Source organism: Pogona vitticeps, chromosome 6 (genome assembly GCF_051106095.1).
Source record: "Pogona vitticeps strain Pit_001003342236 chromosome 6, PviZW2.1, whole genome shotgun sequence".
Taxonomy (NCBI): Eukaryota; Metazoa; Chordata; class Lepidosauria; order Squamata; family Agamidae; genus Pogona; species Pogona vitticeps.
Genome location: NC_135788.1, coordinates 100538980 through 100564851, shown reverse-complemented (window position 1 = coordinate 100564851; position 25872 = coordinate 100538980). Strand labels below are relative to the sequence as shown.

Here is a 25872-nt window from a genome sequence, read left to right as displayed (position 1 = left end):
CTTTAATAAGCAATTTGGTTCTGTAAACATGGTGAGTTGTCAAGTTGATTGCAACCATCATGAGGTTTTCTTGGTATAAAGTACAGTACAGTACTCTGAAGAGGTTTACCAGTCCTTTCTTTCAGCAGTGCAGTTAGCACAAATCTATAAAGGTAGCAGGGCATATAGCTCCATCAGCCACACATGCTCACAAGGATCTCAGCTGCCCCCTCTTACAGGAGGCACATGGGAATTCTAACTTCCAGTCCTTGACCCCACAACCAAGACCCTAACCCACTAAGCTATTCTACCTCTTTCTGTGCATGTAATAATAACAATCATAATTGCATGTGTCAAGTCAATTCTGATTTATGGTGACCCTTTTCAGGGTTTTCTAGATGCCAAGTACAGTACTCAGAAGTGGTTGAACATTTCCTCCTTCTGAGGGTACCCTGAGACTATGCAGCATGCATGAGGGGACACAGGCTAGCTCTTCTCTTGGGATGCACCGGGGAGAGGGGAGGTCAAACTCCCAGCTTCTGACTCAACAGCTAGACACTTGATTCACTTAGTTACACACATGTGTATATTACATCCTATCAACCCAATCACAAGCATCCAGTGCCTGAAGAAACAACCTTATTCTGTCCCATGGTAGGACCAGCTCTGTAAGATGACACTGAACTAAATTCTATTCAGCTAGCTGTCCAACTGGATTACCAACAAACTCCATTGTCAAACCTGTTGCTTCCACTTCTGAGTTCTCTCAGACTTTAAGTCTGGCTACCCCACTATTTTATAGACAAAAATAGGAAATCACTGGGTATTTGCATGCCTGCTATTCATTTATCCTGCAACCGATTGTCATGCACCACCTTCTGAATCAGGCAATACTGTATAACCAAATAGCTTGGGACTTCTGAGGTGCAAGAAGGATTAGAAGTTTTGCACTGGTCATCTGTGACCTTGCATTCACATGTATATTTGCTGGAGCCAAATTGAATGCACAGGTCTTGCTAGAGAACTACAGTCAGAATGCAACTTGTACAAGCGGAGGGAAGGAAGTGAGATTTGAAGGGAGAACACTCCCCCCCCCAGCCCCAAAAGGTAAAAAAGGTGGTGTGAAACATTGTTTTTAACTATTCAGCGGTCTTGTTTAGTTTTCTGAGTTCTTTTTTTTTAAATCAGGAGGGTACCTATTTTAAATCACCAAACCCATAAAAAGGATGTTTTAGAAGGAACGGTATAAGAAAAGAGTCCCTTTTGCTGGTAGACAGAGACAATGGGAAGATATAGACCTGTGGGGTGCAGACTGCCAGCAAACTCCATTGTCAGCTACCAGCGTCTTTCTTTTCTATAGTTAGCAGGCTAAATAAATATGCAATTCCTACAAGGAGACACAAACAAGTTGTTAATGCCCAAATCCAAGTACAGTATTGCCCGCAAGATTCACCCGTGTGGATTAGAACTTTTGGTAAATGTGATTAAGATCTGATACTGCAAAAGATTTCCTCTCCCAAGTTAGTGTCTTTTAGATCTGAATAAACACCTATGCTGCAACCTCATGTCTAGGTTGAGGGAGGAACAAAGCCCAAAGTTCTTCTTCCTGATGTTATTTATCAAAGAGTGTCGGTTTCCTCCTATGACGACATGCCCTTTTCTTATCTCTATGGATACCACATTGCTGCAGGCTACGGTGTGGGCGGTTTTACTTTGCCCCCCCTCCAAAGAAAAACTCCTTAAGAACTACTGTACAACTCAGACCATGCCAAGATGTAAAGGCATTGTGAGGCAAAACGATCGGAACCCCAGATCTAAATTCCCGTCCTGATTTTCCTGTTCGGGAAGCGTGCATAGACGAAAACTACATTCCCACGTAACGCGGCCAAATCCCAGGCAGAGAGGCTAACATTCGTCAGGAGAGTTAAGACAGGTTAGAAAACTTGGGACTTTGCTCCGGAAGTACAATCTGGGGCAATGACGTGTTTCTGACAAAGAGATCCGCAACGTTCCGAGAATTTCATACAGTCTTCATTTCCTGTTCCCATTCGACTTCTCTGTAAGGGGAATAATCGTGGAAAGAGTACCGGAAGTATTAAAACGTAAACGCACACGAATAAAATATGGAGGGGGGGTGGAAGAGAGGAAAAATCGTGCAGTAAGTCTTCTTCCCTCCCCCTAAAGTTATTGGAAGCCTTTGAAAGTGCTTCTTTCTTTACCTTTGGGAAACGGAACAGACTAATAGATCAGCCCTCCCGAATATCATCTCTTACTTGTACTGTAAATAAATGCAAGGAGGAATAACGGCTTGGGACATTCAAATATTACCGCCTCTTTTCTATTGAGCCGGAACAATAAAAGCAACAGCTCAATATCTGTTCCCATTTTATACTGGCTTGACGGAGAGAAAGGAAAATAAAAAATGGGGACTTTTATTTGGAAGAATCGGCGAGTAAGGACGCGGATTTCCATGGCCAGGAAATAAAAAAGAGGCAATTGAACCGATTTAGAAAACGCATTATAGCCCAAAGCGCTGCAAATTTTCACTCAAAAGTAAACCCACTGAATGCAACTTACCTCACCTCCAAGCATCGTAAGAAAAGTTATTTAACATAGTTTTCAAGAAGGCACAAGTCGGAATCCACAGGTTCCCGCACAACCTGTACATCTGACTAGAGAATATTGGCATTACACTAGGAAAAAACGGAGATTTGATACTACAAAGATCCCACGAGTTTAATTGGAACCACGCTTTGAGATTGTAGGGACTGTAGGTAGGCATTATAGGAGGGGAAACCCATCTGATTATACTTTTTAAAGACAAAACGGACAGAATCCTGTTGCACTGTCCCCCCGGCGTCTTTATTGGGGGGACTATCTGTTGAGTTTCTACCTGTCACAAGCCTTTATAAGCATGGCAAGTCCTGTCCTTCCTCTTCATCCCCGCGTGCCTTGTTTTATAGCAGTGCAGTGGAAGGACAGAAGATGCGATCCTTGGAAAGTATTGTAACAAACAAAAGTGCAGAAGAGAGTGAAGATTATAACTGAATTAGTTTGGATAGAATTATTGCTTTTTGGATTTAGGGCGTGTTTTTTTTTAAAAAAAATACATGAGCAGGGGGTGAAGGTAAGACCATTTTAAAGCATCGCAACAAACAAGAGAAGATAAAAATTACATCATTTGATTTTAGAGTACATGCATGACCAGGCAATGCCACCACTCTTGCCCCGCACATGGATGACTCCTGCCAATTGTTACAGTAAACTACTGTACAGTATGTGTCTTACGATCCAACTATTCAAGAGCGTAGCCACTTGGTCTCGCGCGACGTTGCGGGAGTGACCCCTTCGACCCAAAGCCTGCCGAGAGCACGGCACCTTTGGCACTACATCTCCCGTCGTGCCATGCGCTCCGCTTCCGAAGCGTTCCCAGGCATTCTGGTCATTGTAGTCCGTTGCACTGGGAGTCGGCTAAAGATTGAAAGGGCCGAAGTACTACATCTCCCGGAAAGCCTCTGGTCCTTTTCGCCCCGCCCTTCACGGCCGCTCTCCCCGCAGCGGAGCCGAGCGGAGTAAAATGGCTGCCGCAGAGGCTGGGCCTGGACAGTATCGGCGGCAGTGGCCGCGCCTCCTCCTCTTCTTGTGCTAAAGTGGGCGGGCAGAAGGGCCTAGCATCCCGGTGGAGCCGGGTAATTATGGCAACTCTTTGAGAGGGATGTTGGTTAAAAGAACGGTACAGTCGTCAGGATATGGGATGCTGGAAGTATTAATTTATTTTGGGGGGTGAGGGAGATATTAGAGGTACGCAATGCAGGGGCGAGGGCTGAAAAAAAGGACCGAGAGGGAGCTCGCTTGCGGTGACGTAAGAGAAGGTCGTGAGGTGAACCCTTTAGAAATTTGAGGGGGGGGAAGGTTTGTAATCTGGGGAGGAAGAGTCAGGCGAACTGATTTGGGGTTCAGCGTGAAGTGGAGACGTTTCCCATAGTCATGAGGGAGGGGCAGGTCCCATTGGGATCCCTGAACTGTGTCTGTTTCGTTTGGGGGGGGGGGTTGTGAAGGGAAAGGCCCAATAAATGGGAAGGGATAAGTATGGATGCAGTCTTAAGCATACTGACTAGTGTGTAAATCCCCCTGAACCCAGTGAGATTTCCTACCCCAGGTAACATATGACAGACCAGGCTTTGTTTGTCCTCAAAAGGAAGAGCATTGGGGCTGTGATCAATTTAAAAAAAAAGCAATGTAAAAGATTGAGGAGCCTGAGGCCTGCAGATCTATATAGGAGATGGTGATATCTCAGTGTGGCTTGGAGGTGGGCTTTGGCATAATTATCAAGGTCCCTTTGGTGGTATGGAAGCAAGGAACTGATTGTGGCAGCATTGGATTTCATTAGAGTTTGTTGGGTAGCGTTTTCGTGCAGGAAGAAACTGGGCAATCAGAGCAACTTCGACAAAGTCCAGTATTGTGTGTTCCGGGGGTGGGCAACTTGGTGTTGTTGGACACCAGTGCCCATCACTCCTTGTTGTAAGTTATTCAGGTTAGGTGTGATGGGAACTGGAGTCTGAGCAACCTGAAAGGGCATGGGAAATTTCTCATTAGTCCTAGTTAGAGTAGTCATCTTCTATTAGCCCTTGCTGGAGTAACCATTAGTGAGGGATGATGGGATCTGCAGTGCAATATGCTTGCTAACTCTCATGTCCTTCCAAGATTTCACATAGAGAGGTTTCTCAACTGCCTGATTTTTTTTTCAATCTTTTGCATACAAAGCATGTGCTGTGTCACTTTGCCAAAGTGGCTAATAATGAAGGAGATTGGTTATATAAAGGATGAGAATTGTATGGTTGCAATGACACTTAGGTTAAGAGTAATATTTAGTGCAGAGAATAACATATAATGAGAAGTAGAGAAGGGCAAGAAACAGTGTGGAGAGAAGGGGGGCAAACAAAAGTGAATGTTTGTTGGTTGTTGTGGGTTTTTGGGCTCTTTGGCAGTGTTCTGAAGGTTGTTCTTCCTGATGTTTCGCTAGTCTCTGTGGCCGGCATCTTCAGAGGACAGGAGAAGGAACTCTCTCTGTGCTCTGTTGCTGTTCATTGGATAGTTGAGTATTTATAGCTGTGGGAACAGTTTTTGTCTTCTTCAGGAGATTAGGTGATTATGGTGATCAGCGTGTTTTTGTTGTGGATGTATTGCTGTGGTAAGGGGGAGAGATTATCTGTCACTGTAATTGATGAGTGACCTTAGCTGGTCTTTTGTGTGCAATGATCCTTGGTCCTTGTGTCTCAGTCAAGTTTGTTGACCTTTTCCAGGCCGTATTTTTCAGTGCTGGGAGCCAGGCCTTGTTGAGTTTTAGACTTTCTTTTTTGTTGAAGCTGTGCTGGTGTTTGTGGATTTCAGTAGCTTCCCTGTGCAGTCTAACATAATGATTGCTGGTGTTGTCCAGTACTTCAGTATTTTGAAATAGAATTTCATGTCCAGCTTGTTTTAGGGCATGTTCAGCTACTGCCGATTTTTCCAGTTGTTTTAGTCTGCAGTGTCTCTCATGTTCTTTGTTTCTGGTGTGAACGCTGCGTTTTGTGGTTCCAATATATACCTGTCCAGAACTGCAAGGTATCCGGTATACTCCTGCAGTGGTGTGGGGGTCCCTTTTGTCCTTTGCTGACGGTAACATTTGTTGTATTTTTGTGGTGGGTCTGAATACTGTTTGTAGGTTATGTTTTTTTCCAATAGTTTCCCCATGTGGTCCATGACCCCTTTGATGTATGGCAGAAATACTTTATTCGTGCGTGGCTGTTTTTCCTCTTCAGTTTGGTGTTGTTTTCTTGGTTTGATGGCTCTTTTGATTTCATTCTTGCAATAGCCATTTGCCTGTAGGGCCCAATTCAGATGGTTGAGTTTGGTGCTGAGAAACTGAGCTTCACAGTTCCGATTTTGCTTATGCTTCCTTTTTGTCATGGGTGATGGTTGGAGTTTTTGTGTACGTCTGTGTGGGTGGGTTTTCTGTAGACCTTGTGTCCCAGTCGGAGGTCAGTTTTGCATATGACCATGACATCTAAGAAAGGGATGTCTTCTGGAAAGATCTGCTGGAGGAGCATCAGAGTGTCCTTTATCAGTACTTTGGTGAATAGGGATACTACGTCAAAGCTGATCAGTCTGTCTCCAGACTTGAGTTTTAGGGTGCTGATCTTGCTTATGAAATGTCCTGAGTCTTTGACGTAGGATGAGGTTTGTCCAATGTGGGTCTGTAGGAGGGTGGCTAGGTATTTTGCTAATTCATATGTCGGGGAGTTGATGGCACTTACAATGGGCCTGAGTGGGATTGTGTCCTTGTGGATTTTAGGGAGTCCATGGCTATAAGGCTAAAGATACTATTCAAACACAGTGTTGTCACAAGGCTTTAGGGATCTCAGTAGGTTGGTAGAATGACACGTTCAAAGTAAGATGACAGCAGAATATTGAGTTTGGGTTTCAAATAGGAAATAAATAGAATGGTTTATTTGTCACACAATGGCAGGATCATGAGCTGATAATGTGTCTCAAACATGGTGGGCTTTTTCTTAAATCTTTGAAATAAAGTTTTTTAACAATAAAAGAAAGTTTTGGATATTGGACTTTGGGTTCAGGGTGGGGAACAGATTATCTATCAGTTAGATAAAATCATAATAATTGTGAAGTAGCTTTAGCAGTCTTGTACCTGGCACATGTGTTGTACTGCTGTTCCTATAATTTTATAATTAGCTAGTCCTGGCTAAGGTTTATGGAAGTTGTTGTCGAAAACTTATGAAAAGTATTAGGTTGTGGAAGATTGGTATAAGGGGCCAGAAGCATCATCTTGGCATGCAGAATATAGCAGAGAACTGCATCAATTAAGCAATTATTTCAAAGAAGAAACTGAGAAAAAAAATAGAAATTTGAGGGTCTTGTCTGTTCTTATCACCTTGAAAATTAGAAAACAAGACCTCTAAATACTGTACTATCATATCCCACGCAGCCTTCATGCAGCCTTCGATAAGATTTTACATTGACCCCATCATTATACTGGATTTTAAGTTGGAACTTTGCAATTCTACCCATGATTCTTCATCTTTAACATACTCATCTTAGGCATAGCACGGCCCACTCTAGTTGAAAATAAAAAAGTTTCCTGTATATGCTGAGAAGTTCTTATGTTTTTGTCATAGCACTCCTTTACAATGGTGAGCTTTGGTACACAGAAGGGTGTGTGGAGACCAGCCCTGATTTTCCTCTTTCCTTCTACTACCTTGAAGGTGGCTAGCAAAATGACTTGAATCATTTTCTTTTTCTGCAAGGGAACGCTGAGGAGAGACGATAATCTGAATATGGAATAGGAAGCCTTTTTCCTCTTATCTGAGTGAATTAGCTGTTGTCTTTGTGACTGAAATATGTGGATGTCCTCTGAACCAAATGGGTTGTATTTTCTTGGTTAATAATTAGACATGCATAATTAGAATGTGGCAGTGGCTTCCTTATTCCATTCCACCTCCACATTTTCCCTGGTTACTTAAATATGGGCAATACAGACCTAACGCTACATCCAAGCAGTAGATACTGGCAGAGTTTCCTGTGACAGAAGGGGTACATGGGAACATGGGTTGGGAGCTAGACCTCTTGCATTCTCTGGTAAGGAACTGCATGAAGGCGGGAGACTTGTTTCAGGCAAGATGCTAGCATTCCTAATGTCTATGCACGTAGAGTGCTTTCTCCCTAACTAATGCAGGAATAGTGTTCTTGCAGTCCACCAGATGTTCTTGGACAGCATTATGTCTTTGCAGGTATGGATGGCAATCCAGCAGCATCTGGAGGACTCTACATTTGCTGCGCCTGATCTAGTGCAAGAGGTTGGCTCTGAAGTGGGCACGTTGATCAGAACTTTCACATATCATTAATACCTCACTCCTGTTAACATCCAGGCTTTGCAGCTGTGGAGACATGGAAGAAGAAGAGAATCGTGGCTCTCCAGTAAGGGAGGATCCTACACGAGGTGGTGAGAAGCCGGCCAGTGAACCCTCTCTTGACTCGGATTGGGACCAATCAGGTGCCCTCTGTGATGGCCAAGTGATAATTTTGGTAATGACCGTTTGTTTCTCATGACATAGTGGGTTGGAGTTAGTGTAGGTATGACCACTGCTTACTGATCCTAGCTAGACAGAGCAGCAGATGCTGGGAAACTCATAACCCCCCTCAGGATGAATGTGAGGAATGTGTTTCGGGACAATGGTAGCATCTTTGTTCAGAACATCAGTTTGTGTCATCACAATCTTTGGAGATGTGAATGAGTGCCTGAAACTATGTTTCTCATATGCATTTGTATTGTTTCAGGTGGTTATCTTGAAGATTTTCTCTCTTCCACATTTTTTACAAAAGCTATTGTTAATCCTGTGCCTTATATAAGTATGTAGCTAATGCTTTTTTCCTGATACTCCTGTTCTAGAGACGTTGTCTATAACAGTCATATAGGCCTTAATATCCTTTTCATGACTTCCAGGTTTTTGCATAGAAAATGTTTTGATTGGGTACATGCGTATTTGCATCAATGAAGTGTCAGGTGTAGATGTATTTGCACACTGTGCTAAATGTGTTCCCACTGAATGGGCACATTTCAAATTGTTTTTGAGACTCAGTGTACCATTTAGCCATGTAAAGTTTAGCACTTGTGTTATTCCTAGAACATAATTGGTTTTCTTCCTGAGAAGCTACATGGTCGTTTTTTATTTCCTGAGATAGTTGCGAAGGAGAGGGAAGATCTGAACCAGGTGCAAGAAGAAATTTGGCACACTGACGTAGTGCACAGACTAGCACAGAGGAGGTAGGACCAAAAATGGTCAAGCGTTGCTCTGACTTGGTGGTTCCCAGCCTTGGGTCCCTAATGTTCTTGGACTAAAACTGCTGCCCAGGATTTTTGGGAGTTATAGTCTAAGAACATCTGGGGACCCAAGCATGGGAAGCATTGCTCTAAATTGAGAGAGAGAGAGAGTGCTGCTGAATCCATATGTGGCCGGAGATAACCTATAAGAAACGTCTTCTTCCGTATTTCAAATAACATGCCTTAGTGAAAGGGACTTCTTTCCTTTCATGATGTTTTGTGCTCATCACCTTATTGAAATAGATGAAGGGGAGTTTGTGGGAGAAGCAGGAAACTTGGTATTGACATGTTTGCTTTTCTGCCAGTGGATCATGACCAGAGGTGTAAGAAGAAAAATGCTTAACTCCCTTGGACAATACCTTTTGGGAGCCTCTTGTATGTCTTAGCTCTTTCCCCTGACACTTTTCCACTGCTGCAGAATTCTATATTCCTTATTAAAAGTGGATACTCTGTGTATCCTGTCAGTTCAAGTCTTGTGTATGCAGAAACATAAGGATTTGGCATATTTATTTCCTTTTTGTAGGAAAATACTGTGTCTGTAATGAAGAAAGTAGGTGCTAAGAGAAAAGAGACAATAAATGCCAAATTTGTAAACCTCCTGTGCTAATCACTAAGAGTGAACCCAGTCCCTTTGTGGTTCAAAGCCATGAAACTGTCCATGTTGTCTTTTGCTTTCTGCATATCTAAGGGCTAGATATCTTTCTTCTCCAAGCCTGAAGCTGAACTTTGCAAACTTCTGAAGAAACTGCAGATGTTTTGCAGTGAAGTTCATGGTCTTTGCTTCTTGGCATCATGATCATAGCAGTAAGGAGACAGGTTGTGCTTTTAAAGCCCCTACCCCAGCCAAAAATCAAGTTGTACAAATAAAAATGTCATACATGAATGTATCAGATCTTAAGAATAACCTTTTTTTCTTTTTTTTAGTCTAAGCTCTTCTGAGAAACAATGGAATATGAAGAGCTTATTCAACTGCTGATGGTTTATATTGAGCAGTTGTAATCACCTAAATTTTTTATACTGTATTTTATGTAAAGTAACCTAGAGTCTAATTTTTTAGACTTGTTCACATGTGAAATCTATGGAATTTAAGTAAATCAAGATTATCTCAAGTACCATGAATTTCAGTTGATCTACTAAGTACAAGCCTGGATCTAATCCAGCCAAATTAATTTAAATGGCTAAAACCTCAGGAGTCTTAAAAACTACAACAGACTTTCTTAAACTGAGCTCTGCAGAACGGTGGTCTCGAAGCTCTAATCATGTGGTGCATGAAAAGTTTGCAGAGCAGTCTAAAATATTTATGTTTGGTGCTGTACTTGATAATTCCCCCCCCCAACTGAGATCATCAGGGCCAGGTTGTTGAAGATGCTGACAGCATCCAAGCCTGGAACCTGTGACTTTCGTACTATACTGCTGGATTTGATAATAATAATGACGATAATGACAATGCTGGGAGGAAGAAAACACATTGCCAGCTTGTCCAAGAGACTCGGAAGTGTTCAAGTCTGATGTGGGAGAGTGGTTTGAGAACAACTGAACCAGAGGATTAAAGGATATAAAACTAATGTCCTAATGTAAAGCTACAGACCTTGGACTAGAAGGTCTGTAGCCCTATGGGCCATTTGGACTATAACCCTGCAGTCTGTTGTCATTGGCCATGCTGGGTTGGGCTGGTGGGACCCACAAGCTAGAACACCCGCAGAGTCAAGTGTTCCCAAGGCTATTTGAATAAAAACCAGGAGCTCTTATCCATCCTCTTTAGCCTTTTTTTAAAACCAATAGCTGCTTTACTATGGTTGATCTTAATTGGGTTAGTTGAAGCAAGCCATATTTGCACACTGGTTTGAAGCTGCTTTATTTCGGTTGACACTTGTTAAGATTATCCAGCTTTTGTTGAGGTTCTGATATAATACCGAACTGTGGTTAGTGAAAAAAATGGGAGCACAATATCCCGTATTCTTCTCCCTGTCTTAGTTAAGCAAACTTTGGGTTTGTTACCTCGTGCAATATATATGGCCAGTACAGTATCATTATGTATTGTTGCAGTATCATTATGGCCAAGGCTAATATAGCAGTGTGTACATTGGAGCCTTTTCCCCCCTACTCATGTACAAAGTCTTTTTTAGTAACATATACTTTGCATCCTGGGTACTATTCTTGAATCCAGCTCTGCTTGCTTTTATTATAGATAAATTCTTATGCTTCAGTACCCTTTCATTTACTACCAGAAATACTTTTATGTTGTTAAACCGTTATATGAAAAGACACAACATAACCATGTTTATTTAAAATAAATATTTTTGTCTCCATTTACTCCATATTTGTGTTCAGAACATAATTTCTGGATTCATCTCTCTTTTGCTTGTGTTTCTGCATTTTCTCTTTATTTGCTCATAGTTAGAACTTTTCATCTTGTTTGGTAAGCCCTCAGAAATTTCCAGAAATCAAGACCTGTAGGAGAGAACCATTTTCAAGATCAGCCTCTCACATCAGCATGTAGAAACTAAAAATCCACTAGCTCAACAGTGTGCTTTTATTTTATTTAAACAAGTTTGGAATAAACCCAGGAGAAAAAGCACCTGTTCTATTTTCTTTGGATAGATATCTGTGGAATTTCAGTTCCAGGATTCCAACTCCCATTATTCCTAATAGGCATGACCAATGGTCAGGGAAGGTGGGGTATAGCCTGACAACATCTGGAATGCATCAGGGGCCCCCTTCATGTCATACCCTAAACAATAATGGTATAAAAACAGCTGTTTTAAACTCAAGGGATTCAGAGATAAAGAATTGACTGGAAGACAGAAGTATATGTAACATTTTACTGTGAAGCAAATCACTTAGTTCTACCTTTTTCAGAAAGAGGAGATTCTTTTTGTTTGCCTGAACGTTAATATACTGTATGTATCTGGATTTTAATGTTCAGCAGCCTGCAGAGCAAATGCATTCACAACCCCGTCGCTTGGCCTTTCTTCCAAGGGGATAAAGAATAAATGTTCTAAAATTGCAAACTTTTGGGACATATGAAGGAAAGCAGGCAAAAGGGACAAAAACTAGTCTTCTGGTGCTGGAGTACCTCAGATAAGTCAAGCTGACTCAAACAATGTTGTGGTCTCCTATAGGTACAAGACACAATACAGGTTCAGCTGGTTGGTAGCAGAAGTGAAGGTGTTAGCTCAGTCCTGGATCCTGAAACCTGGCTGAATGACTAAACAACCTGTGCAATAGATTGCTCTTTGTTTTTAAAAGATCCAACTAGCACTGGAAACAACCTACAAAAGGGAAGTTCCGGATCAGTTCTAAATAGGGAAAATTCTGTTTGTCCCAGGTTACTAGATCAGGGGTAATGTGCACATTTGGCATTAACCAAATGATTTAACTTTTGAAAGATTCTTTTGGGGATCTGAGGCATTTACTGTACAGAAGTTCCGTTCTTTTTATACCTCTTATTTTGATGCTTCATTTATCAGGTTGGGACGTGTTTAGTAACTACTGTAGTACCCATGCATGCTTCAGGTCTGATGGTTTCTTGTAATGTAGCAGGTTGTTGCTGTTATTACTTTTACTGCATACCTACAATACGGAAGACAGTAGGCTTGAAAAAAGATCCTAAATCCTTAACATGTCATGATTTATTCTGTCAAACACCCACACATAAGATTTTTATCCTTTTGCTTTCATTCTATTGCACAGTTTGACTTTTTCTCCATTCATTCTCCCCATCCGGATATATTCAGTAATAGTTTAGTTGGGTATTTGGCAGTTGCAGTTTTGGATATTCTGTAGGAGGTGCTAACCACAGCCCCCCCTTTTTTTTTTAATCCTTGCAGAAAGCTTTGCGGCAAGCTGTGGGCACTGGCTTGGCAGGTGAACTACAAGATCCAGCGAGTGAGAAAGGTACTTCAGAACCTAGAGTTAGATAGAGGGGTGGAGGAGTTTATGGGGAAAGGGTGGGAGGGGTAGTACCTTCAGCAGCAGAAATCTCTTGCCTGAAAGACGACAAAACTACATAACTGTGACACATGTGGCTGCAGAATGGGGTGAGGTTGGGATGGGAGTGTTGCTTTGGTGAAATTGTATGGCCTGTGTTGTGGGTACAGAATATGCCTAATTTTCTGTGAGTAAGCTGCTTTGTTGACCCTTCCTGCCTCATGCCCTTCAGAGGTATTGGATTACAAGTCATATCCACAACAGCTAGGATGATAGGAGTTGTAGTCTGACCCACAGGGACGGCACCATCTAAGGGGAGAGCTGCCAGATACCAGCCATCTGGACAAACTTTCTAAATTTTGAGATAATACTTGTTAATGTCTAGATACAAGACATTTCTTTGTATAGTGGTGCCCCGCATAACGAGGGATTCGTTTAACAACGAATCCGCATAGCAATGTGTTTTTTGCAATTGCAAAAGTGATTGCATTGCGATGTTTCTAATGGTAAAACATCGCTTTGCGATGATCAGTAAGCGTTTCGGTTCCCGATTTTCGCATAGCGATTTTTTTAAACAGCTGATTGGCGGTTCCAAAATGGCCGCCAGGTAAAGAAAATGGCCGCCCACTGTGTTTTCACGCCCTTTCCTCGCTTACCGGTCAGCGAAAATGGTGGCCGCATGGAGGATTTCCGCATAACAGTGAGTTTTTTGCCCATAGGAATGCATTAAACGTGTTTTAATGCGTTTCTATGGGCTTTTTAGCCCCGCATAGCGACGAATCCACATAGCGACAATTTTTTCGGAATGGATTATCGTTGCTATGCGGGGCACCACTGTACCACAGTATGATCTAGCATAGACATTGTATTGTTGCTGCTACTGCTGCTGCTAAACATTCAGGTAGCAGAAATTCTCGTATTTTGCAACACTCCCAGAGATCAGCCAGTGGATTTAAATCTGCCTTCTGTGCACTCCTGGACTAGACAACATCTGACTTCTAATATCTGTGTAATGGATATGCAACCTTTATTTGGAACTGATATTTTGCCTCCCATTGTTCAGAAAGATTTCCCCAGCCTTCTGCTTTCCTCAATCTTCTGTCTGTTTGACGTGGTGGACTACAACTCGTATACTCTCCGCCATCTTGGCTAGTGGCCAGGCTGTTTGGGGTTAATGGGGGTTATTGTACAATATTTCTGGAGAATAAGTTGGGGAGGATTGTTACCCAGATGAATTGTGTGTGTTCACCATTTGGCAATGGTGCTCCACCGAAAGGTGTATGGAACCCCTAGACCTTCACATGCCCCCCAGTCCGTGAAAAAAATCAGTGGTGGTGTTGGTGGAAAAGTCATTCTTTGTTCCTGGAATTGTTTAGGAGCAAGAGTTTTGCTGTAAAATAGTGTGCTCCTCTACCCTTCAGAATGAGCCCGCAGTATCATTCTGCAAAGCAGAAGCACAGTTTCCCTCATAATTTTGGAACATGGCTTTTCATGAGTCGTGGGAATGGGTCATTTGTCTCTAGATCCTTCAAAGCTGAGCATCTCTAGTCTAGATGACGTTTTAAAAACATTGGATTGGGTAGTAGTTTTATTTGTATCCCAGTTTCTGGAATGCTGCCTGCTCTTGTCGGAGCTTTGAGTCCCTTGTGCTGTAATTTCCCTGTTGTCTAGATGCTGAATGCAAGCGCACAAGCCGCAGAAAATGGTGCAGGAGCTCCAAATCTGAAGGGCTTGGAGGAAGTTGGCCAGGAACTGGAGACTCCGCAGTGGCCTGTGATAAGAATGGCCAGATGGGCGAGGTATGTTGCAATGCCATCCTGTGTAAATAAAGCTTCCTCCTGCATGATGGGTGAAAATTAGTGAACTCACAGGTTCAATTATAGATTGGCAAATACTGCTCAATTGGATATTGGAAATTGTTAAGACATTGAGGTCAACAGCACTTGAGCTTGCTCTTCCAAGTCATACAAATTCTGGTCAACAATATGCTCAACTGGATGGGACTGTTTATTGCAGGATGGACAATCTGTACTTTCCATTTGGCCCTAGCCAGCATAATTGAGTTTGGGAGGAGCAGTGTAATGTCATTGGAAGATAGGTTGCCCACCCAGATATTATAGGTGGTCATGACAAAAGTTTAACTTTACAGTATAGTGAACAGTTTTGGTTGTACTGTTAGGGGATTCTGGGGATTTTAGTCCAGAAAAGTAGCTTCCATAACTTCTAGTATTGTGAATATTGGTTTGTTGTTGCCTCCCACCCACCCACCCAGCACACCATACCCAAGGAAGACGAATTTTAGATCTTGTCCTTGTTAATGCTACCTTTTCATTTTTCCTCAAGGTTCCCGAAGCTCCTTCTTCTGACACAGTATCTGCCTTGATTGGAGTCTTGGATTACCTGGAATGGACTTCCCATTTGCCCCAGGAAGTAGAGAGCCCCATGGGGACAGAGGCAGTTTAGTAAGTGGGCTCCTCTTACAGAGCATAGATCTGTAATGTGCTACTGTGGATGCCATATTGGAATCTGGGTTAAAGACTCTGATTTTCTGCTGCTTAGAAAACAAAGTCCTCTACAGAAGTAGAGAAATGCTATGAAGAACAAAGAGCCCTGCTAACCAAAACCCTTCCTAATCCACTGTGGCCAATCAGATGCCTCTAGGGTGCCCATAAGCTGAACATGAGATCAATAGCATCTTTCCACTTTTGTGTTCTCCAGCAGCTGCTGGTACTCAAGAGGCACATTTCTCTCTGGCGCTGGAGATGATGTATAGGCAACATGACTAATAGCCACTGATAGCCTAATCTTCCATGAATTAAAGCCATCCCGTGGATATGATACAATAATAGCGGTGCTTTTAGAAGCATATGCTGCTTCACAAATGAAATTCATAAATACGTCAAATGCAGAAATGTCTGTGTTATTTTTAGTAGCTTGAGAATGATTGAATCACAACTGCCAGACTAAAAAGGAACGGTTGCAGACATGGTGGCGTTGCAGCAGAAAAAGTCTCTTCCTTAGTTCCCAGTGCGAGTCCTAATAGCACTGGGAAGCAGTGTTCAAGATCTGCCAGAATGACTCCTGCTTCTAATAATGTCATGGCCTCAAGCCTTCATGTCTCTGTGGTGAAAAAGTCATTTGGGGCAAAAGGGCAGGAACCTGCTGAAAGCCACTCCTGGCAGCCCCTGATGCCACAGTAGGGCACACAGATGGGCAATGCTGTTGTTTCAGACCTCAAAGATTCATTGGGCACTTGGTATTACGCTTAGCAGGTCTTTTAGGGGTAGGTGTGGGCACTAGAGTGCCCACATCTCACTTGCCTACCCTGGTGTTCAGCTTCAGAGGCAGCTCAAAGATGGGGAATGACTATTTGGCATGACAAGTAGGAGTTATAGTCCCAAAGAGTAATGGTTCTGAGCTGTGAGGCAGCTGCACTTGTGTTGCATTCCCAGAGAGGTAAAGTTTTGGTTAATGACTGCCAGATCACTGCCTGGGAAAGAAAGCACAAAAGTAAACGGTCACTTTTAGTTGAAGTCAAGTGCGTGTTGATTGACTCGCTTGTAGATCTGGGCAGCGTGGCTTTTTGTAGCATCGACTTTGCTCAGAAATTTGTGCAGATACACTGAATCTTGTTTTACGGCTTAACTATAGTCTGGGGAAGGGACGTGGTGGCGCTTCAGGCTAAACCGCAGAAGCCTCTGTGCTGCAATGTCAGAAAACCAAGCAGTCGTAAGATTGAATCCACGTGACGGAGTGAGCCCCCGTTGCTTGTCCCTGCTCCTGCCGACCTAGCAGTTTGAAAGCATGTAAAAATGCGAGTAGATAAATAGGTACCACCACAGTGGGAAGGTAACGGTATTCCGTGTCTAGTCGCGCTGGCCACGTGACCACAGAAACTGTCTTCGGACAAAAACGCTGGCTCTATGGCTTGGAAACAGAGATGAGCACTGCACCCTAGAGTCGGACACCACTGGACTAAATGTCCTTTACCTTTACCTATAGTTTGGGGAACTGTTGGTTCTCCAGATGGCGCTACCCAGTTTCTCCTGTGGTCCCCTACCAGTGGCTGGACTGGATGGGAAAACAGGGTGCCAGCAATATCTGGAAGACCACAGATTCATTGAATCTGTTGGTTAAAGCAGGTGGGCCTTCCACATGTTGTGGGACTGCAATTGTCACACTCAGCATGGCCAGCAATTGTGTGGGTTAACAGAGTTTGTACTCCAACAACATCTGAATCCCCTTCTCTCAGTTAAACTCTAAGAAGTACAATGTTGGCTTGGGAACACAGGATCTGTGATAGGTCAGTGAGATCTCTATTCTGATTCTTTTAATGGGCATGTGTTTTTCTCTCTGCCTTTCAACAGTGAAAATGAAGAGATGGAAGAAGTGGAGCTGGTAGCCGAAGTACGGCTGGGGGATGTTGGTGCCCTGTCAGGGATCTTTCGGAGGAACCTGTCCTGGAGGATACAGAAGACAGGTATATGTGTTTGTATGTGCACGCGAGAATGAGAGAGATGGAGAAAAGGATGCAGGCTTATTATCTTCTAGAGGAGAGAATGGTCTCTGGATTTTGAGGCAGGAGGTATTGACAGGGCCCAGATCTCAGTGTCCCAGTTTTTTAAAAAAATCTCTTTGTCTTGCCTCCTTGGGAAACAGTGGTTCTTTATTAAGGCAGGGGGACAAAGACTGCCAGACTTGACTGCAAAAAAGGGGAAAAAATTGATGGCCCTCCCTCAGCATAGCTGTGTTTGCATCAATAGATTGCATTGCAGCTCTTTTTTTCCACCCAGGCCACCTCCATCTCCTGGGGAAAGAAGATTCTAGGTATGGCCTCCCTGGTCTGCCCAAGGTCACATGGCTGCAGAATTTCTCATACTACTGTCTTGGGGTCTTTTGTTCTAGGCAGTGATCAAAATCTTTAAAGGGATGCCTATAAAGCCTGTGATTGGTTAGTTAACCTGGAAGGCAGGATTCACTAACTCTGGATGGAGATCTGGGCTAAAACTGTCAATTTGCTGATGACAGTAGCCCTGTAACTCGGCATGTCTGTGGGCTGATAGGGATGCCAGGGTTTGGGATGTATGGTTTGGGATGTATGGGTGAAAGACAAATTGAGGATTATCTGGATCTTGACATCTGCAAAGTTTGAATTAACCTTGGCTGACTTAAAGTTAAAAGGAAAACCATTTGCAAATTGAGATATAGGAGCTTCCCTCCCTTTAGAGCATTTTCTTCCAACCCGATGCCCTTTAGATGTCTTGGTGTTCTATTATACCCATTATTCCCAACCACTGGTCCTACTGGCCCTGTTAGCTGAGAATGCTGGAAGCCATACTCCCAGTATATCTGGAGAGTATGGTTTTGGGAAAGGTTTCTATAAAGCAGAAATGGGAAGCTGTGAAGTGTCCAGAGATTGCTGGATGATTCATTAAATGCAACTCAAGATTTCCACGTTTTCAAAACCAAAAGTATCTAGATGGCCACTTCCAGTTTTAGAGGTAAAGAAAAGGTTTATTTTGGCCTGCAAAAATGTTCAAGGGAAGTGAAAAAGTTGGTTGCTGTAGGTTTTTTGGGTTGTTTGGCCGTGTTCTGGGGGTTTTTCTTCGTAATGTTTCGCCAGTCTCTGTGGCCAGCATCTGGCAAAACATTAGGAAGAAAAACCTCCAGAACACGGCCAAACAACCTGAAAAACCTACACCCAACGGGTGCCAGCCACGAAAGCCTTCAAGAATACACTGAAGTGAAAAAGGCCTTGAAGTGGTCAGTTACACCCACTAGAGTCATTTGGGGTTGCAACTCTCTGTTTGAGAACCAAATTGTTCATTTGTCTTTGCCAATGGGGGGGTCGTGTTTTAATGGCAGGGTGGTTTGATAGACTGCATGTGGCCCACACAATTCCTATCCCTGTTTTAAAGCACAGGGGATCAAGGTACAGATTTTGACGCACTTCTTTTTTCTTTTGCCCTCTCTGTAGCCTGCCTTCAATCATCTACACCCTGCTGGAGAGGAAGCAGCCCGTGCCCTGTTGGCCAGCTTTCCCTTTCAGAGCAGCCCTACCCTCTGGACCCAAACGGAACTCTGTCTGTAATAAACAAGGCCACTTGGACTTCTGTTTTAGGTGGAAGCAGGGTTTTTCAGTCTCCTAAAGCAGATAGGACTTCTCCTTCACCTTGCTTGGGCATGACTCTGGGCACTGGCATGGGGGTATCCAGTGGGGGGCAGCAGCGCCCACAGAACACCACTGGCCGGGAGTCTGAAACTCAGCAGCGATCCCAGCCACCACCTGCCAACTCTTTGGATAAGGCTGATTCCAGCACCTCTTCTTCATCATCTTGTTCTTCATCAAGTTCCTCCATATCTTCTCACCAGGGCCTGCCTGGTGAAGGTGGTGGTGGTGGGTCTTCGAACCCTTGCCCCCCAATGCGCTCCCCGGACTTAGATATTTATGATCCCTTCCACCCTACTGATGAGGATAACTTGAATGGCGATTTTGGCTTCAGTGACTCTCCCCAGAAAGAGGCCGAGGGCGGGGAGCATGACCAGAAATATGATCCCTTTGATCCCACAGGCTCCAACCCCAGTTCCTCTGTTAGTACTCCTTCACCTGAGGAGGAGGATGATGAGGACGATGACGAGGATGATGACCATGACCAGCATCCTCCAGACATGTCCCACAGCATTAGCCGCATCTCAGAAACATTGGCTGGAATCTATGATGAGAACAGCTTGAGCCAAGATTTCCCCAGCTCAGACAAAGGACAAGAAGATTCAGAACCAGAAGCAGAGGCTGACAGGGATTATGAATCCAAGGGCACCTGCCCTGTTGAGCCTCCTGAGGGCAAAGAACTTCCAGGTGCAGATTCCACCCTGCCTGAGGAGCTCCCTCCAGATCAAGCTGAATCCCAAGCTCTTGAGCCACGCCGCCGGGTATTTGTGGTAGACCTGGCCCCCAAAGGCCGCTTGGATGCAGAAGCCAAGCCCCAGCTGGAGGGGAAGGTGTCTCTGGAGGTGGTCACCATTGGAAATGCCAAACTAAGGAGTGGGGAGAAGGTGTCCAAGGGAGGAGGGCATCATCGGGCTGGGCGCCGATCATCTATGGACTGGGATGGGAGTGGAGGTGGTGACTCTGAAATTGAAGAAGGTGAGATTGTTCAGCCAGAGGATGAGAGGTATAGTCCTATTCGACTGTTCCGGAGCAGATGCCGGCCTGCAGAACAGCGTACCCTGCGGGTGGTGGAGGGAGATGACTTCCTGTCATTACATGCAGACTCGGACGATGAAGGCGCCTTGCAAATTGACTTTAGTGAAAGCCAGCCTGACCCACGTTGGAAGGGTGTGGACTTGAGGCGGAAGATCCTCACCCAGCGCCGAGAACGCTACCGAGCCCCATCACCCTTGCCTCCGCCACCGCCGCCGCCACCTGCCCCCAAACGTCCTGCCTCAAAATCTCACTCTGGTTCTAGCTCAGGCTCATGTAAGAAATCCAAGCGGGAGCGCAAACGATCCCGAGAGCGCAAGGCCTCAAAAAACAAGGAGTCTTATGTCTCCTCCTGGAACCCCAAGAAGAAATCAAAATCACGCTCAAAATCCAAGGAACGTCGGCATTCGCGCCACAGAGCCTCAAGGTCCCGCTCACACCACCGAGCCTCTCGTTCCTGGTCCCCCTCGATCAGCACCAGCTTGTCTGCTGTTGGCTCCTCGCATGCTTCTGCGGAGCGGCGCAAGAGCCGAAGGTCTAAATCCAAGGAGAAGCGTCGTAGCCGTCATTCCCGGTCACACAGCAGTAGTCGGGCACATCGCAGTCGGCACAAAGAGAAACATCGGGGAGAGGGCAGCAGAAAGAAAAAGAAGCGTTCTCGGTCTCGTTCCCGTGAAAAGCATTCCTCCCATCGATTATCGAAGGACAAGGAGCGGGAGGTTCACCTCTTGGAAGAGCCCAAGTCTGAGAAGGTGTTGATGGAGCGTCGGAGAGATGCGCGGACTGTCGTGCCACCTTCAATCCAGGATCTCAATGACAATGATCTCTTCACCATCAAGAGGACAATCACAGTCAACCAGCAGGAGAAAATGGAGGGACTGTTGGAGACTCCAGAGAGAGCTAAGCGGGAGGTTCTTTACGATTCTGAAGGGATGAGCTTTGATGCTTGCTTCTCAGACCGTGAGCCTGCTGAGGAATCCAAATCTGGTGGAGCACGGCTGACAGCCAAGGAGGATGTAGTCCCATCCCGCAAGGACAAACGGCCTGAAGAGGACACCAAGCAGAAGATACCCAAGGAGAAAGAACGCAAGAGAGCCTACCTTGAGGAGCGGCCTGGTGCCCGGGATAAGTACAAAAAGAAGCCAAAGGAAGGGCCTCCTTGTTCTGAACAACAGGAATTGCCTAAGGCTGAGAAAAAGGCCCGACCTGACAGGGATAAGCCTGGGAAAAAGATTAAAGCCGGAAGCCACAAGGAGAGTGGTAAGTTGGGTTCTGGCCGGAAAGTGAAGCTTCAGTCCAAGGTGGCCGTGTTGATCCGTGAAGGGGTAAGCAGCACCACATCAGTCAAAGAAGTGGGCTCCATTGGTGTGAAGTTCAGCCGTGACAAGGAGAGCCGCTCACCTTTCCTGAAGTCAGAAGAGAAGGTGTTGATGGTCGGGGCTTCAGCAGCAGGTCAAGGTGAGATGGCTGATGTCAAGGAGCCAGGCTTCAAACCCAAGAAGGTCAAAGGGCTGAAGGCCAAGATGGGTGTGAAGAAATTGAAGGGCATCAAGCCAAAGGGAGCCTCCTCAGAACCCAAGAAGAAGAAGAAGCTCAAAGTGAAAACTGGACTGAAGAAATCCAAAGCTGACAGCTGCAGTCAAGGTGCAAGCAGCCCTCTGCGGGTCAAAGAGGAGCCATCCTGGTCAGGTTCGGAGAAATCAGAGGGCACAGCCAAGCCGCCGAGCCCTCAGCTGCTGGCTCCAGATCAGGAGCTGACTCCTGATTCTCAGACAGTGGACAGTAGCTGTAAGACTCCGGATGTCTCCTTCCTTCCAGAAGATCCTCCAGCTGAGCAGCCGAGGGTGCCAGCTGATGAGCCCGAAGCAGACAGCATGTCTGAGACCAAAGAGGAGCAGCCACAACAGCAACAGCCACCCCATCCACCCCGCAGCACTCCCCAGCCGCCTGCCCCCATGTCTTGGAATCTGCAGGGTGGGGTAGACTGCACCAGTGGTGTATTGGCATGTAGGTATTCTATGGGGGCTGGTGTGGGAGGAGGGCAGGCCATTCATGGAACTGTAGTCATTGATGGCCATGGTAGGTTCTGACATGAACTGCCAGTATAAGCTCTGTAGGCTCCAATCTCAAGTTCCAAGAAGAATTCTGTTTTTTTACTTTAGTAGAATTCTTATGAATCCATCTAGAGCCCGTCTCCAAAGCTGGGCTCACTGTGTCCATGATGCAGTAAGCCCCTTAAGTTAAAGTCATTTAAATGTTCACTGTCCAATCACAGGATCCCAATTCTGACCATAAGTCTTGGCAGCCTAGCTTGTTCTAGGTTTCCTTTTTTAAAAGCAAGACAGGTTTGAAGTAATAATAATAGGTATATCCCACATTTCCTTTACAGAATTGAAGGTGACATATGTGTTGCTTTACTCAGTTCTTATCCTCTTGAATAATTAGTGAGGTAGAGTAGTAGAAGACATAGTGACAAATCCAAGGTCAGTGAGTGAATGTCATAGACAAGTGGGAATTTGAACCTGGGTCTCCCAAGTCCTAATCCACTATCCTTACCATGTCACACTTAATGTGGTGTCTCTTAAAATCTGTGGATGAAATATTGGCAGTTGCTTTAGACCTCCAACCTATAGAATTGGGAAGATAGATTGGAGCAGGATGATGGTTAATGGTTCCCATTTCTTCTGCCACAGGTTCTGTGACCATAGGCTTCAAATGTTTTAAACTTTAGCAGCAAGAGAATAATGTGAAGAAAGGACATACTTGCAGATGGGCACCTTTTGGCCTAAATGTACTATAGGATCCCCATATTCTCTTGGGATTTGTTGTGTGGCCTCTTGTGGGTATTGAAAACTGTGGATAACAGTAGGCATTGTAGGTATAGCATGATAAAAGGAAAAAAAAACAAGAAAAATATTTTTCGCATGCATTGTCAGAATTGGACACTAGAGGGCACCATGGACTTCACTTAACAAATATTCATAGTACAGTATGGTCCCTTGCTCCATATGGTGGCCTGTTATGGTAATACATATGAAAATAGGTTTTTCTGGATCTTTTAATATTTTTAATATTTTCAGACTGTGGATACGTGAAACTGTGGATACTGATTCCTTGGATATGGGGGTCTTACTGTATATGGAATGATGATTACTTTAAGCAGACTCAAAGGAAAAGCCAAGATACAGTACAGAGGCTCAAAAGCCACACAATGTCAGTTTTCATATATGTACTAAGGTGTTTTTTGTTTTTTTGTTTTTTTGCTGTTGTTGGGTTCCAAAGTCTATGGTTTTGAAAGTTTTTTTCTCCTTCAAGTGACACAAAGGCAGATAGATATGCAGTTTGTTAGATTCGAGGTCAGAACATGCTCAAGATGGTTTGCTGCCTAAGGCAAAGAAGATTCCATCTTATCTCCCAATTCACAGTTCAAAACCTAACTGGGCTGCCAGCTGTATTTTCTTTCAATACCAAGGGTGTGATAGCAGAATCCACTGCATCTGAAATCTACAGGCAAGCTGGACAGTTTAGTGGGTGCAGAAATGGCTATATAAGACACACAGTTGCATCCTTTAACAAAAGAGAATAGCTGAAGGGTTCAAGAGGGTTGGCCAGATATTTGCAGCCCCCACCATCAGCCCTGTGGGCTGTTGCCTTACTCTGGCTAATAGTAGGGCTGGCCCCACATCTAGCAGTCAGAAAGAATGGAAACGGGGCATGGAGTTCTTCTATCCTTGAGCAGGTACCTGTGTGCATTCTTTCAGATGGGAAATAATTCCCTTATTTTTCTAGTCTTGGCACAAATGAGCCAAAGAAAACAGGATGATCTCCTTGGGGTTCACACCATGTCAGTTTTCAGTTAATCAATTTTTATTTTATTTTGGGTGGGAGTTTGCATCCCCATTCATCTCCTGCACTAAAACCCTTTGGGCCAGCTCTACAATTACTCTGGGTCAGTGTTTAGGTGGTGGGTGGGAGAAAACAGAGCAAGGAATCTTTTGCAGAAACTTTACTGCCTTATGTAGAAACTCAGTGCCACTGCCACAGGAATGGGCGGAGGAAATCATTTGGAAGATCTTGGGACTCTTGTAATGTCGCTATGAAAGTGCCCCAAGAGATGTCAGGGGCCATACTCCAGCTGAGATGTATCCTGTAAGATAAGTAGATTTTCTTTCATGGTGCCACTGCAAAACAAGATGGGAAGGCAAGGGCCTGCTTATCTGTGATGTTCTACTGGATCTCCAAACAAGTTTAAGTTTCTCTTAAAAGCAAGTGGGTGGGTAAGAGCAGTGGGACCTGAGCATGTTGCTGGACACGGGGTACTTGTTCTTTTCCCTGTTATAAGTCTCCTTCCCTTCGTGCTGTTTTCTGTTGTGGCAAGAGGCAGGGGATATAATTATAGAGTTGGAAAAAAGAGTGGTCTTGGAGGCCATCTGCCTCAGCCTCTTGCTCAGTGCATGAAGTCCAAGACAGAGCATCCTGGGTTCCCTTGTCATGTTAGAGGGCCAGGTCCAGGCTGGCAGAAGGGCCTGGCAATCTGTGGATTGATCTCCCTCTCCTGCCACTTGAAAACCATGTGTATTTCTTACCTAGTGACTGCCCTCCTCTTCAAGATGGAAGAGGCCAATCTTGCAAGCCGTGCAAAAGCCCAAGAGCTTATTCAAGCAACCAATCAGGTACGAAAGGAGTTTGACACTGTTAAGTTGAATGCAGAATCTGAATGACGGATGAGTATCTTTGCATTTCTTTCACCTGATGGTGGCAGTCTTGATATTCTAGGTTTCAGTCCTGAAGCTTGCAGAAGTTGGGTTTTGACTCCTCAACTACCAGGATCCCCCAGCCAACATGGTTGTTGTAGTCCAGTGTTCTAATTTGAAATGATACAAAGCAAGCTTCCAGTCCTTTTCCAAGCTTTTTTTTTTTGCACCAGAATCTGAAATTCAGTGAAGACATCTTCAGATTTCTAGGATATTTGTAAAATATGTGCAAAATTTAGTTCTTAATAGAGAATTTGGGGGCTCTTTAGACATTGCTGTGAATTGGTCCAAACTCCTGTGGGAGTGTTTGATATGTTTGAAGCTAGGCAACAGCTTAACACTGTCCTAGCCAACCGGGTGCACTCTAGCTGGTTTAGATTAAAGCTCTCACGAACCCCAGCCAAAGTTCAGAGTTTGTGACCCAGGAAATTTGGAGGACGGCAGATTGCCTAGCGCTGCTGGCACATAACTGAAGGGAGAGGGGTTGCATTAGGTTTTTCGGTGGTTGTCTGAGAAGTGCAATTCCGTCTACTGCAGTGCTAAGGAATGGTGACTTTTTCTCTCCTAGGCCTCTGTTTTCTTCACTTCCCAAAGTGGTTACAGAAGGCCCTCATGTCCTTCTGGTGCTATTTAGGACTTTGTCACTTGAGAGAGGGTCCCAAATATCTTGGGGGGTGGACTAGGAGTTATCATTTATTGCATGAATTATCCGCTCCCCCACCCCAGCAAGCCTGCAGGCATGATGGGGTCCCTGGCCAAACAGTGTCTGGAGTTGCTCCTAGTACAGCTGCAGACTTTGGCTGGGGACTAATGTTTTGTACCCTTCAGCATCTCCAGTTTGGGAAGCCATAGAGGAAGCGTAAGACTGACATCTTGGAGGAGCATTATTTCAGGTTACATACCCAAGATGATTATGCTTCATCTGCCCTATGCCCTTCCTCATCAGAATGGGGGGGGGGCAAAGCATTGGGCATCCTCACAGTTGTATCCCATTGCCGTTCAAAGATGAACAATAGGCATTTTTGCTTCCTACTGTCATGGGGCAGGGGGTTGGCCAAGGGAGGGACTTATAGAGGAGGAAACTCTGTGGGACATAATATCCCCACAAGCCAAAGGCTCCCCATCTTTAG

The 25872-nt window shown here is 44.6% G+C and overlaps 2 protein-coding genes across 4 annotated transcripts in view; one reads left to right on the top strand and one right to left on the bottom strand.

Annotated features, from left to right (window-relative positions):
* The first annotated feature begins 3518 nt into the window (after positions 1-3518).
* SCAF1 (SR-related CTD associated factor 1) overlaps positions 3519-25872 on the top strand; it is a 30916-nt gene continuing 8562 nt past the window's right edge. The window contains exons 1-8 of one of the 3 annotated variants that reach the window (XM_020793963.3): positions 3519-3668; positions 7905-8061; positions 12688-12754; positions 14459-14586; positions 15131-15249; positions 17155-17267; positions 18765-21995; positions 24579-24661. In XM_020793963.3, the coding sequence (XP_020649622.3) occupies positions 7924-8061; positions 12688-12754; positions 14459-14586; positions 15131-15249; positions 17155-17267; positions 18765-21995; positions 24579-24661 (3879 nt within the window). In that variant the 5' untranslated portion in view covers positions 3519-3668; positions 7905-7923. Of the gene's footprint in view, positions 3860-6826; positions 7767-7904; positions 8062-12687; positions 12755-14458; positions 14587-15130; positions 15250-17154; positions 17268-18764; positions 21996-24578; positions 24662-25872 lie in introns of those variants that run through there. The other 2 variants (XM_020793964.3, XM_078377978.1) reach the window with 2 other exon arrangements.
* The window catches only part of IRF3 (interferon regulatory factor 3), a 40942-nt gene continuing 26185 nt past the window's right edge, over positions 11116-25872 (bottom strand). The window contains exon 10 of the mRNA XM_073004393.2: positions 11116-11308. Coding sequence (XP_072860494.2) covers positions 11285-11308 — 24 coding nt within the window. The 3' untranslated portion in view covers positions 11116-11284. The remainder of the gene's footprint in view (positions 11309-25872) is intronic.